This window comes from Crocodylus porosus, unplaced genomic scaffold, assembly GCF_001723895.1.
Source record: "Crocodylus porosus isolate Cpor-Errol unplaced genomic scaffold, CroPor_comp1, whole genome shotgun sequence".
Taxonomy (NCBI): Eukaryota; Metazoa; Chordata; order Crocodylia; family Crocodylidae; genus Crocodylus; species Crocodylus porosus.
Window position 1 is genome coordinate 118,208,876 of NW_017728943.1, and position 14,629 is coordinate 118,223,504.

At 43.1% G+C, this 14,629-nt stretch overlaps 1 protein-coding gene across 1 annotated transcript in view; it reads left to right on the plus strand.

The window, feature by feature from the left end:
- The window catches only part of SYNE1 (spectrin repeat containing nuclear envelope protein 1), a 514,523-nt gene that overhangs the window by 13,194 nt on the left and 486,700 nt on the right, over positions 1–14,629 (plus strand). Inside the window, exon 2 of the mRNA XM_019550064.1 lies at positions 2,855–3,129. Within this exon, the coding sequence (XP_019405609.1) occupies positions 3,063–3,129 (67 nt within the window). The 5' untranslated portion in view covers positions 2,855–3,062. The remainder of the gene's footprint in view (positions 1–2,854; positions 3,130–14,629) is intronic.

Consider the following 14,629-nt stretch of genomic DNA (forward strand, 5'->3'; position numbering starts at 1 on the left):
TACCAGGACCCTCCGGATCTGTTGCCACCGGCTCTGCTGCCGCTGGCTCTGCCGCCGCCGGTGCCCCGGCTGTTGGCACCGGCCTCGCTACCGCCTGTCGCTCGCGACCCGGGGGCATGTTGGGGCTTACCTCCAAGCCCGCGGGTCTTGTTAAGTGGCCAAACGGCCTGCAGCTGCCGGAGAAGGGTCTTTCCTTCGGGGCTCCTCTTACCAGGACCCTCCGGATCTGTTGCCACCGTCTCTGCTGCCGCTGGCCCCGCTGCCACTGGCTCTGCTGCCAACAGCTCCGCCGTCCCCAGCTCCGTGGTTCCCGGCTCCACCGTCTCCGGCTCAGCAGCTCCCGGCTCCACCGTCTCCAGCTCTGTGGCTCCCGGCTCTGCTGCCGCCAGCTCAGGCTCCTGCTGGAGCCTCTCCCTCCTTCTGTTTGGGGTTGGGGGGTGCCTTTTATCTTTCCAGGCTGGTCCCGGGTTCCGGGAAGGGAAAGGCTCCCGAGCCCACTTCCAGGTTCGCACCCGGAAGTTAGGCGGAACTCCGCCGTTTTCTGCCCGACCCTGGCCCCCTGGGGCCTTGACCCCTTCACAGCAGCCTGATGTGAAGCTAGAAGAATCAGAAGAGAATTAGGTTTGAAGAGTCACATGGGATGTGTCTACACATGGTGCATCTACATTTGGGCTGCGTCTACACTGTCTGGGACAGTACTATCTTAGGCTGGGGTAATTTATTGTGATTAAACACATGTGTAGACACTGCACCCAGGAGTAATATATTCCAGCTCCAACTGCTCTGGAGTTTATTGCTGCGGATTAACTGCACATGTAGCTGCACCCACTGTGTTTAATATGAGATTTTGAACACAGATGTGTAAACAGGAATAATGGGCATGGTCCCGAATCCCTCTTCTGTCCGCTTAGCACTGCTTTGACCATGCTGAAGGGACTATGAGAATGTTTACAAGGCAGTCAAAAAGTGTGGGTCTAACTCATGTGAAGAAATACAAGCTAGATTTAATCTAGGTAGTTGGGCAAAAGTCTCATGACTATGACTATGGCATCACATTTCTCAGCATGGGCCAGCTGCCTGAGTATTTATCTAGGGTCATGGACAAGTTTGCAGACTTCACTAAGTCCTGTGCTGTTGCAGCCATCCTTTCACTGGTATCTAAGCGTGCATTCTACACGTGTGATTAATACGCAGAAATAAACTCAGGTGCAGTTCTTGACAGAGTTTTTCTCCTGGGCATGCTGTTTGAATGTGTGCCCAGGTCTGCAGCATATTGGACTGGGGAGGAGCAGAACCAGCTGACAGGGGGCCCAGGACTTAGTTTGCCAGCCTGGAGCTGCTCCTCCCCAGCTCAGTGTGTGGTGGACAGGCTGACTGGGGCATGAGGGTGCTTCAGTACAGGGCTAGCCAGCAGGCAGCCTCAGCACTGAAGCACCCTTGTGCCCCAGCCAGCAGAGCTAGCCTCTACATGTGCCCCAGCCTCTACAGGTGCTGTGGAGTAAATAACTTTGCCGTAGCATAGTACTTGTATTTATAAGTACTTACCTACAGTGGAGTTAATTAGTTTACTCCATTCTAATAGAACAGCATGTGTAGACAGTGACATTTTACTGCAGAGCTAATTAGAGAACTCTGCACTAAATGTCTTATGTAGATGTACCCTGAGATTGCTAGCTTGAGTATATCTACATTTGCTGCAGATATACTTTTGCATAGCAGTGTGGGCATACTCTAAAAATTGTGACAAGAAGTAAATGTGCTTTTCCTTGATTCTGGGTTCCTTGAGGGGCATGATGAGAATGGACATGTAGCATGACATTTTCTGAGTCTTCAGATGGTGTTTCATGCTACCTTGCCTATTGGAGAGCAGCAGATGGAATACTTGCCTTTATGCCAGTGGCCTTTGGATGGCTCCAGGATCAGGAGAACAGAAAGCTGCCATACAAACACATTTATGTGCCTACACCACACACATATCAGCAAGAACTTGGGTCTGGTCCAGTATATGCATTGTAAACACATTTATGTGCCTACACCACACACATATCAGCAAGAACTTGGGTCTGGTCCAGTATATGCATTGTGTATAAACCAAGATAGGGAAAATTTCCTGGATCCCCATTTATTTTCCAGTGACGAATCAGCTGTCCTGGAGTACAAATCTTCTTGCTTTTCAGAAGGCAAGACATTGTTTCACAGCATTCTTTTGGGGGCATGATTTGGTCTTGTCAGTATATATTTCTACTGCAGTGCATTTCAGTAGAGTTACAGTAATATTAAATTAGAGTATCAGTAGTAAGTGTCTTTAATTTTATTTATATTTAACTTGTATTCCAACTGACTAAAAAAGCAACTTTGTTTCAATTGTTATACTGGATGCAATTTTATATAAAAGTTATAATATGCGAAGTGATACAATTTCAGACTATGGAAGGTAGTCTAGTGGAATTAGGGATTAACATTTTTTCCTGATTATAGATTTATTACTTGTTATTTTTAGCAGATGAAATTTACTGAGAATCTAAAATTTTTCAGGGAGACTTATTTTTCTTCCTTTCATTTCCATCTTATTTTACAATTGCTTGTTCTGTAGTGGTGTCACTTTCTGAAATTGCGTTCACTGTCACAGAAAGCACTGATGCCTGGCAGATTGTCAATTGATTTTAATAATTTGTTTCTACACTTATTGCTTAAGTGATGATTGCTAAGCAGTGTTAATTTTGTCTCTGGTTTGAATGATAGCATATTTGCTATGTATGCCACCCTTTACGTGATAGAATAGCTAATAAGATTACTTCTTAGTTGTTTAGGAACTGGAACAAGTTTCCTCTAACCCCTTGTTCTTTTTTTTCAGGCTGCTGAGACATTTCGAGAGAAGGACAGTGCTGTAGCACACTTTTATATGCTTGCTTTCATTGGGAAAAGCTGTGACTCACTGCTAGCTGTGCTGTGCTAGAGCCAGGTGTTGATTTTCAAAAGGAAGTAGTCCAAATTCTTCATCTTGTGGTATGCAGCTTTGTTGGAGATTCTGTCAGTGAAAGAATACTTGCATCAAAGAGACCATGGCCACCTCAAGGCTAATGTCAAGATCTCCAAGAGATATTGCCAATGTCATGCAGAGACTTCAAGGTAAGTGACTGAATCTGGATGGCCATGGCTATCCTTTGCTCATATGGTGAGGTTCCTTTTTTCACATACAGTATTGTTAAAGGCCAGGAAACTATTTTAAAATATTCACTTCTTCTTTTAAAACAGCATTCTCTACATACATATGGGAAAATATTCATTTATGATGTATTTTCAGATCTCAGATTATGCAGTTCCTCTGGTGTTACATTATTAATGTCGTTAAAAGCAAGTAGTATGCAGCATGGTCTATTGGATGGGTCACTGAATTGTCCCCTCAGAGACCTGGAATTTGTTCTTGATTCCACCACTAATTTGCTATATCACCTTCAGCTATTGCACGATGCCTTTTGTAAGCATGTGCTGGATTTGGTGTGGGAGTGTGTTGAGTTTAAAGTAAAACATGGCTTGTTTTGTTTTTTTAAATGTCTAGAAGCAGCCAAGCTTGCTGAAAACCAACATCTTGAGTGGCTGTGGCTTGGGCAATGCATGTGAGAGTAGGCAGGTAGAATGGCTTTAAGAATGTCCATCCTGGAGAGCGCAAGGGATGCAGTCTAAACATGCTTGTAAAAGCCAAGTCATTGTTTTCCAATCTTTTAGCCACTGAAAAATCATTTCCTAACCCACTAGCCATTTCATCTTGAAACAGCCGGTTTGTTGTATGGTTTTATTTTTTATAATGCTTTTTCATATGTTTTACTCTCTAGAAAGCTAATAAGCATGTTTAAAATTGCTACAAGATTTTACTGTCTAGCCTCATGTAAAACTTCAAACAAAAGTAACTGTCACGGAATGGGGTCCTGCAGGATGGCTGTGATCTCCCCAAGGCCCCTTTACTGTGCCAAGTTGGCCCAATGGGCACCCTCTATTCTCGCCTGCCATGTCTTTGATTGAATGATTGGTAGGGAGGCTGCCTTTCAGTCCTCTTGGACACGGTCTTGATTGGCTTTCTGGACCCTGTGGATTTCTGGACCCCTGGTGGGCCCTGCTCCAAGGTAGATGTCACAACGGGTGTTTTGGGGCACCCTAGCCTTATGGGCTATGCGTGGTTCCAACCACCCCTTTACCATGCCCCAAGCCTCGCAGATGATACTGACGTTGTTTGGTCTGGGCCTTGTTGCAGTTTGGGCCCCTTGTACTCCCTGGGCTCTCCGCCACCCAGTCTCGCTCCATGCCTCCTTGCTGCCTGGGCTCTCCGCAGCCCTGCAAAGTGCTGTGCCCTCTCAGGCGCCAGGGTCTGTGCACCCTGAATGCCGCGCTCTCTCTGGCACCGGGGTCCGTGCATCCCGAATGCCACACCCTCTCTGGTGCTGGGGTCCCCATGCTGACGTGGGCGCCCCCAATGAGGCCTCCTCCTTCCCCTAATAGCCTCACCCAAACCACCGGTGTTATACGACAATAAACAAAACACAAGCCCCTGGGCTGTAACAAGGTAATTCAAACCCTACCGGGGAATACTCCGTCCCACAACAGTATCAGGAGCTGCTCGTGCACTCAGGCCTCTCCCCCTTTGCTTGCTCCGGGAGAGCTTCTTCCCCCTTGGCTGCTGGCAGGGAACTGCCTTCAGCCCAGGGGTTTATGTATGACCCAGGCCCTTCCCCTTCTGGTCAGCTGACCACTGGCAGGTGTGGGCCACTAACTCATTCTGGCTGCCCTGCTAACCAGCCACTGGGGCTTCCAACTCAGTGCTAGGGCTCTTCCCCTAGCAGCTTCAGCTCTGTATAGTAACAGTAACAAATTAACATTATGTATGAAAACTGTTTAGGAAATTAACAAAGTATTTAGCTGAAAATGGACTTGGTGTTGCTTGTTAATTTGTAGTCATAGCCATAGCTCTTAAGAAATGTCTTGTACCTTCCTTGCTTCTCAAATCAGAGCAATTCAGACTGGTATTGTTAGGATCTGGCTTCTGCTGCAGAAGCAGTAGTTAAATAAACATTCCACATTTGCCAAGATTTATAGTCATTTGAGTATAAGCCTTTTTTAGCCTGTGGTCCTGCATTATGGATGAGCAGACGATCTGCAGTGCAGACCTCCTTTAGTCTTCATGTCACTCAGTCATCTTACTCAATTTAGATACAGCCATATGAGACCACTGAATCTCAGGGCCTGCTCTGTCAGGGGCTGAACACCTGCTACTTCACTGTCAGTAGAAGAAGCTAACTGCTCAGCATGACAAGTATCTCTTTGTTCAGAGCCACCACTTTACCTGTTGTACCATACATCACCACTTTCTTCTTCTGTATTTAACACTGGTGCTTTTCTGGGGCAGTGTGGGGGGTGTACTAACAGTGGGAAAGCCATTGGGAACTTCATGGTACCTTGGGAGAAAGAGGGTAGAAGACAAGTGGAAATCCTCTTTGCCTCTCTCTACTGGGTTTTACTCATGTTTACCTGGCAGTCTACCCATAAGTGTTTGGGAGAGGGGGAAAAAACCAAAAAAAACCACAGTGAGGTCTTCTTACTGGTAGGGATCTTCAAGTCCTAATTTTTGAAATATCTCATGGAGATATTTTATGTAAATAGACCCATTAAATGTCACCTCCGAGGTGATCATTTATCTTTGAAGAGGATAAAAAAATCTTACTAGTTTTAAATTATCAGGCATTGTTGCTTGGTGATTATGATTTTACCACATGCAGTGATTCTGTCACATGCAGGGAAGTGTTAAATTTATAAAGACTTTCGGCAAGTTAAATGCCACCACCTCATATCACCAGCTGCAGGTAAGCACTCAGTAGGTACATGGAATGCTGAGCTTGGGACATGTAAGGAATCTCCTTTATATTGTAGCAGGCACATATGTAGACAACACAACGTCAACCCCTGGATTCAGGCCTTCATAGGAACTGTTTCTTCAGACCAGAGCTGGGGACAAATGTGAAATGAGGGTCTGAATCAATATCTCTTTGATCAGCACACATCCTAAGGAAGCAGGCAACAACATGTCAAAGGATGGGGGAACTTTTGTACTCACTGCATTGACTTTTTAGGGTTAATATCTTCACCAATTTACTTGAGAGGGAGATGCGACTCTGTTGAACCCTTCCTAGGTCAAATTGCAACAATTAACTTGTAACAGTCATTATTGGACCTACTCTTTTACAGTGATCTCATATGACTGACCTGGAGCTAGGAGAGAGATTTGGTACCCACAGTTTATTATTTGTAGCACTATTTATGTATTTATAATTAGTGACCTACTGAAATCACAGTGGAAGTGTGCTGTGCAGCAGCTCCTTTAATCTTGCTTTTTTCACCGTGTGCCCCCGCTCCTGCTGCTGATTGGCAGAGGGGCTCCAGCAGCCCTGCCACTTGCTGCTGATTGGCTGGGAAGCAAAAACCACACTTTTAACTATGTTGTGGTTTTTGCGTCTTGCTGTTGATTGGCCTAGGGACCCTGGTGGCTCTGCTGCTTGGTGCTGATGAGCTGGGAGGCAAAAACAGCAGCATATTTAAAACCACAGTTTTGGCCTCCTGGCCAATCAGTAGCAAGCAGGTGGGCTGCCAAGGCCCCTCTGCCAATCAGTGGTGTGGGTGGGTATGTGGCAAAAAGAGCAAGATTAAAGGAACTGCTGAGTAGCACACTTCCACCATGATGTAGGTATATCTCTATTTATAATCTAATAATGTTCTGACTCCATCCAGCCCTTCTTATATCAGCCACTGTACTCTATTGAATAATATTCATGACATTAAGGTCTCTGTGATTGTCCTTGGAATTACTTGACAGAGTAAGTGCTAATTGATGTAAGAACTGCCAATTAGGCTTATGAAAGATACAAATTTCACCAGAAATACAAGAGTAGTTGTGTTTCTATGCAGAGGAATTATAGCTAGTCAAAAATTCATGACTTTCACAGCACTAGTAACTGCTGGTAAAAATAAAAATAAAAAGTACCAAAGACAAATCTGGTAGATTCTAGTTCCTCATGTCTTTCTATTTCTAAGTTTGACACAGATATAATTTAATTCTTTCCTGTAGTGGTACACTAGTAGAATTAAAGCTGTGCAGTCATGCTCGTGAAAATTGTCAGGAAGCAGCCACACAGTCCTGTTACATAAATGACAGTGCCCCAGTTCTTTCTGACCTTGTCACTTGCATATGCTGAGTTGGTTTTACTGGCATGTAAAGTGATATCAAAGTCAATGCATTATACTGTTATTGCAGTCTGTTGTTTTGTCCCTCTCCCCAACCTCCTTCCTCTAATTTGTTAGTTTTAGTAGCTTCTCTCTGTCAGCTAGGAAGAAAAAAATTGCTTGGGTAATATTATGTTAATAGATTTTTGTCTTTGGGGTGCTCCAGTCAGTAAGAAATTAAATTGAATTAATTTCTAGATGTATGCCTGGTACATTGCAGTAGGTGCTGCTACAGTGCTGTCACATATAGTGCTTCTTGCTGGTTTGATTAAAAATGCAAACCTAATTGCTATTTTGAAGTTGTTACCCATATTTTAACCTTAATTCTAATTCTTCAGTGGATAAAGTTAGACAATATACAATAACAGCTTTCTATAGCTACACAAATGCCTTACATTCCTAAACGTTAACATAAAAACAAGAAGTCAATTTTAAATACTTTAAGTAGTGTATTTTACCTCTCCATAATACAGTATATTATTACTTTGATAGTGCTCTGGGATTTCAGTGTACCATGCAATTTTCAGTTTGATTCAGCAAAAGGAGCAGGCAGATTGTTTATTAAGAGAATAGGCAGATTCCACTACTGTCCTTCCTGCAGTTTATACTTGGGAAAAGGATAGCTTTGATTTACAGTGAAAACTCCATAGAACTCGTCCTAGGGGTTGCACTGAATTGGTGCATGGCCCTGCCACGGTGGCCACACCAGCATTCTAGGTTTTGCTGATTGCCTGTAGGTCCCTGAGTGGAGCATAGCTTGTGAGAATCTTTTGCCGCAGTCTCTGTCTTAACAGATTTAGTGGTGCTGGAAAAACACCACCTGGGTTTGGAAGGAAAACAGCACTGTCATTCAGCAAGGAATGCAGCAGTGGGAAGGGAATAGACCACGAAACCCAAGTTTGAGTGGAGAGAGCATTAAGTACTGGGACTCTCCTAACATCCCTCAAGGATAAGGACCAAATCTGCTCATAGCCCAGGCAGAATATTACACTAAATTACCTAACACCATTAGGGCTATCCAACTGGTGGACTGCAGGCTGCACATGGCTTGCAAGGGATTAAGTTGCAGCCCTAGGACTCCTGCCCAGACATTCTCTATTGCTCCCTACAACAGGAAGTGGAGACTCTAGGCTCTCCCTCCCTCCTCTGGCTTTTGCTAATTGCTCCTACAACAGATGGGGCCCGTACTGTTCAATTTCGGGCCTGTACTGTTCAGTTCCTTTATTAGCAACTAGCACCTGGTTCAAATTTGCTGACAACACCAAGATTTGGGGCGAGGTGGGCACGCTAGAAGGGAGGGACAGGATCCAACTGGGCCCAGACAGGTTACAAGGGTGGGTGAATGAGAATAGGATGGGATTCAATATTGACACCTGCAGGGTACTGCACTTGGGCAGGAAGAACCAGCAGCATACCTGTAGGCTTGGGAACTCCCTTCTCGAAAGCACAGCGGCAGAAAAAGATCTTGGAGTCATTATCGATTCTAAAATGAATGTGGGCTGCCAATGTGACGACATGGTCAGTAAGGCTAACTGCACCTTGTTGTGTATCCACAGATGTATTATGAGCAGGTCCAAGGAGGTGATCCTCCCCCTCTATGCGACACTGGTCAGGCCACAGTTGGAGTATTGCGTCCAGTTCTGGGCGCCGCACTTCAGGAGGGATGTGGCCAGCATTGAGAGGGTCCAGAGGAGGGCCACTTAACATGATCCAGGGACAGGAGGGCAGACCCTATGAGGAGAGGCTGTGGTACCTGAACCTGTTCAGCCTTCAGAAGAGAAGGCTGAGGGGTTCTAGTGGCCATCTATAAACTTACCGGGGGGGATCATAGGGGAATGGGAGAGACCCTGTTCTCCTGAGCACCTCCCAGAGTAACAAGGAATAATGGCCATAAGTTGTTTGAAAGGAGGTTCAGGCTAGACATCAGGAGGCACTACTTCACAGTCAGGGTGCCAGGGCTTAAATGTGCTAGATCATGGCCAAAATCTTGTACAGTTGATTTTTTAGTCCCTGATCACATTTAGCCCCTATTTGCCCTCTTTCCAGGGCTGCCTCTCCTCCTGGTGCCTGATAGATGCTCCTTCTAAGTTTTCTCTCTGGTGACTTTCCTCTATGGGAATTTTCTGAATCCTTGAAATTTTCTGGTTTGATTCATGAGTTTTCTTCTGAAAATTCCAACTGCTCAGTTAACTTGGTTTTCTTTCTGAAGTGAATAAGCGGCATTGTTCCATCCATATTATTACATACTAGATTTGTATTAAAAGAACTTATGAATGATAGCACTTGCCTAAAGGGTTCTTGATAGCAAAAAGACTCAGTTTTGAATGAAGGGAAGGAAGAAGAAGAAAGTTGAAATGGTGACTTTTGTCTGAATAATGTTACGCTCAATAAGTTACTTAACAGGAAATCAATATACTTGTTTCAATGTGGAAGAGTTACGGGTAATAAATGTTTATGACAATTTTGGAAAACCTTTTGGATGTGTAACCCAGGTAACTTGGGTATATACTCTCCTTCTCCAATTGAAGAGGATTGTTAGCTTGGCAGGTGTGCTGTTGGGGAACTCCAGACCACTCAGTTTCCCTCAGTCCCTATAGAACTAGGCCAGGGCAGTCAGGGTACTTAACTGTATACACATTTATTTACATTAACTTATCACAAGGAAAAGAAACATGGATATAAACATATGTACTATATTTTATATACACACACACACACGCACGTGCACACACACACACATACACACACACATATATGTATATAAGATATCTAAATAAATAACATAAACAATACCTTCTGGGTAAATGCCATAAAACCTTATACCAGCACTCCAGATACAGGTAAGTCACAGGTAAGTATCTGATCTGAAACAGATAAATCCCAAAATAAACATAATTCCAAGGGAAACCCCCATGTCTTTGGGCTTTTCCCAAGCCCTACAAGGAAGCTGGTAACTTTAGGGGGGCTCTCCCAGTGGGACTTCCACTTTCAGGAGCCCTTAACTAACTAGGGGAGGACTCCCTCTCCCCTGTGGGAATCTCTTTTCCCTGCAACTCACAGCTCCCAGACCTGGAGGGTGGCCCTCGTCCTCTGCACCAGGCTACTCTCTCACTTGCAGTGGGCTTTGTGGGGGTCGTTGTCCCCTGGAACAGGGCTCCTCTATGCAGGGCTTCTGGGGCCTCTGGCTTGGCCCTGTCTGCTGTCTCAGTAGCCCGAGTACTGTCTGGCTCCCTGGACTCAACCTTTTGCTATAGGTCGGAGGCCTGGGCTGCCTCGTGCAGCACCAGCCTCGGTCCATTCCCGGAGCCTCCATGCAGCACCTTTTGCACGGAGCTCCCAGCCTCATTCTTGGGGTTGAAGACCTGAGCCGCCTAAGTGCTCCAAAAGTCCTACTCAGTACACCAGCCTGTGCACGGTGTCTCTGGCCACACGCCAGAGATTGCACACCTGCCTCACGCAGCTCCCAGGGTCTGGATGCCATGTGCCATGCTGCGCACTGAGAGCCTAGCTGCTGGAGCCGTCCGCCGTTCCCTGCTGATGAAAGTCTTCAGGGGCGCTTCTGGGCTACTGCTTCACCCTGCTGAGCATCCCTCCTCAGCTCTTCTAAGCCCCTCTCTTCTCTCTTCTCTGAACCAGATGAGTTCCCCTCCTTTTATACACTCCAGGGCTCAGCCCCTGAAGTCTTCCAGACCTGAGTGTTGCTGTCTTCAATCAGGTTGGGGCAGGGGGGAGGGGGCTGCTCTCCCACTCGCCTCAGGAAAGGGGCGTTACTTAATTCCTCTTGCTGCCTCCTGATTGGTGGATGGGCTCCACCAATCAAAACAGCACAATTTCAAGCCTGGGACTCAACCCAAGCTCCAAAAGGCAAGCCTGCTACAGATGGTTAAGAAAGCCAGGTACATTCATTATAGAGAAAAAGAGACTACAGCCTTGGAACTGTGTAGGAAGTCATGAACAAAACAAACAGAAAGGAAAAGCAAGCAATTATTTTCACTTAATAGGCTTGAGCTATAGCCAAATAGAACCAGGTTAGATATTAAACAAGAGAAAGGGGAGCTGCCAAGGCTCATTGTGAAATTGATTTCCATATGTACAGAAAATGCTAAATAACTAGCTTGAGAAATGGCAATCTGGTATTGACTCACTGAAATCATAGATCCAATTAAATCTATGCAGAGATAGACATGTTTCGCTAAAAAAAACAAACTAGGAGAAAGTTTTGGAAAAGATAATCAAAACTCTCTTTAATGAGTCCTAGAAATTACTAAAGGGTCATGTTGTATTGAAATGGTTTATGGTATGGAGCAACAAAAATAGTTCACTAAAAAAATATATTCTATCCTGGGTTTATTGGTTTGTACTGTATACACTCCTCACCAGGAGTTCAGTGTCAGTGTAGTATATGGTATGAAATGTTCATTTTAGCATAGTGCAGTTAAAGGGGAAGCATTTGTCTGATGTTTTATTTAAATTGATTTTTTTTATTTAAAAAAATGTCCATTATGTATAAATTCCTCAGAGCAGGTTTAAAAATATTTCTTTTTTCTACTGATTTGTTTTCACTTTTATCCTGTTCTTTAGCTTTTTCTCCCAGGATGAATTACAGAGTACACAGATCAATGTGTTCCTATTCAGTTTTCTTAGTTCTCTCTTACCCTCAGTTATGATGATAGCAGAGCTCTTAGACTAGGGGCGATTCGTTAACTTGTTTTCCTTTTTCTGGTTGGAAGACTAGCTTTGGCTACAGCAGAATACAAAGCACTAGAGTAATGGATTTGTTATTGTTATAAGTATCATTAGCTTATACTAGATTACAAATTATCAAAATTCTACCAGTGCTGTGTCCTTGTTTTGGTCCATTCTTATGGGCTGTTTTACATTGAAAATAGAAATATTTTTTCTTAAGAAAATAAAGATGTAAAAAGGGGAGTAAAAAATATTTAAAAGAGGAGGATATACCTTGCACACTATTATTGACAAGAACTGGTACAGTTCTAAAACTAAAACATATCTGATATTCAGAGATGCTAAGTATTGCCATACACTGGTAATTTTTTGTTGATGAAGTTTAAGGGGGTGTTGTTTGAGGACTGTTAAGTATAAGCAATTAAGCATCAGGTCCGAAGGTGGATGAGAATGAAAATTGAATAATTATATTTATTTTTGAAAACTCCAACTATATATTCCAGGGATGCTGAAAACTAAAAGAGTTTAGCAATAAGGTTGAGTCTTTGATGTAGAATTGGGGGATTATACATTTGAAATACAAAGTCCCAATCTTGCAAATCAAGTTGTTATATGCTCTTCATTTTTAGGCAGGTTTTGATGTTGTGTACTCATCAGCTCTGTGACATCAATTTCATTTACATTTGTAAGTTGACTTGTGTACAATTCATTTTACACATAATAAAATTAAACTGTAACTTTATAAAGCTGTTTTATACAAGCATCTTCCTGTAATGAACCATTTACATTTCATGTCGTGTTTAATTTGTTTTTGGTGAATTTACAACAAATATTGTGCACCCTAAATACTATTCTTTTTTTGGACTTTCAGCTCTAGGGTTTTTCTTTTCTTAATAAAGGAACTGGAAATTGCAAAACAACATGGCTCTTGTCCTCAGTTACTAATTAATAAGGTATGAAAACAGAACACTAAAAATCTCAGGGCATGTCTATACGTGCAGTTAACATGTACAAATAAACTCTGGAGCATATTGGTTTGGAGTTTTTTGCCCCTGGGTGCACATTCACATGGGATACCTGGTAGCAAAAGCACCAGAGTATATTGCTGCGGAGTTTATTTGTGCACAGCACATTGAGCCCAGTTGAAGCAGTCCTAGCTGGTAGCAGCCCAGGGTTGCTTCAGCTAGGCTCAGTGTCCTGGGGCGGGGCTGGCTGGGGCCCAGGGTTACTTCATTGTGGGGCTAGTGTCTACATGTGCACTGCTGCACACAAAAAAACTCTGGAGCAGGCTAGTACTTGTATTTAGAAGTACTAGTCTGCTCCTGAGTTTATTACTTTTGTGTGCCCTAATACAGAGATGTTTAATGCAGAACTAATTAGGCAGCTCCACAGTAAATGTGCCATGTAGATGTGTCCTCTGTTAGCTATACTATAGTGTAAAGGGAAGGACATTTTACTGGGGAATATCTACCACTCTTGTGGAAATTAGAAATTTTGTTACCATTATTTACTCTTTGAGTTCAAAGTATGTAGTTGAAAGATTAAAACTTGCATGCAAAAATAGCACGTAACCATTACTAACAATTTTTGTCCTAAACTATTTCTAGTTAGAAAATACTTTTTGTAAATTACACTTGTAAAAACAAATGATTTATCCTAGTTTTTGTTGCAGGCTTCTCTGTGAGTCACATCACAGAATTCTAATTTTAGACTCAGACAAGCTTTTATTCATTAAGGACCTATCTATCCAAGCAGTTCATTTTAGATTCTTTGATATAAACTAGGCCTTGAAAAATCCAGTCACTTCAATTTCAAGAAAAACTTTCCAACAATGAATTGTGTATAACTTGCTTCAGTGCTTCTGCTGGTGTCTATAAACAACAGTAGTGGCTCTGCTGCTTCTCAGTCTTGCAAATCTACTGAAAGGAGTTTAATTATTGATATTTGGCTTTGGCATAGGTATTTGTTTTATGTGGATCTTAGTAGCAAAGTATTTTTCACCCGGGTTAATTATACAGTACAGATCTAGTATTTTTTAAGAATCTATGTGAGGGACTTGTAGCTGATCCATAATTATGAACACTGTGTGCTCTGGCTAATAAGACAAATACTGTAAAACTATATTGATTTATGGGAAAGTACACTCTGTGCACATATTAATTTATTCAATAGCAGAGCTGTTAGAGAGCTAGAAAAAAATCATCACTATATCACAAGGTAAGTAATCTCTGGGTAAATACAGCAAGGGTCAATGCCAAGCTATTAAACTGTAAGGATGCTGTTTCCTTGGTTCCAAAGCTGTACAGTTGTTTTCCAAGCCTATGACTTAAGCAAATCAAAAAGACTTCAACCAGTTTAGGTAAGGTAGACATAAGTATAGACTGTTGTATTATTTTTTTTTTAAATTCTTGTATGCTTTATGTTCCTAATGGCAGGATTAAACAATAGTTTCTTTTAAGAAAGCTGTCTGTTTACTGTTACCATTTGTCACAGGATCCAAAAGGAAACACTTGCAGGGACCATTTCCAGCTGGGTGTACTGAGTAATCATTGTTGGTACATGGGGGATGCCTGTAGCAGTTTAACAGTAGAAGAATTGTGGGAATCCACACCAGGACAAGTAAAGACAAAAAGCCAGGTAACTGAAGGAAGTACAGTCACAGAGAATAGAAGAGGCA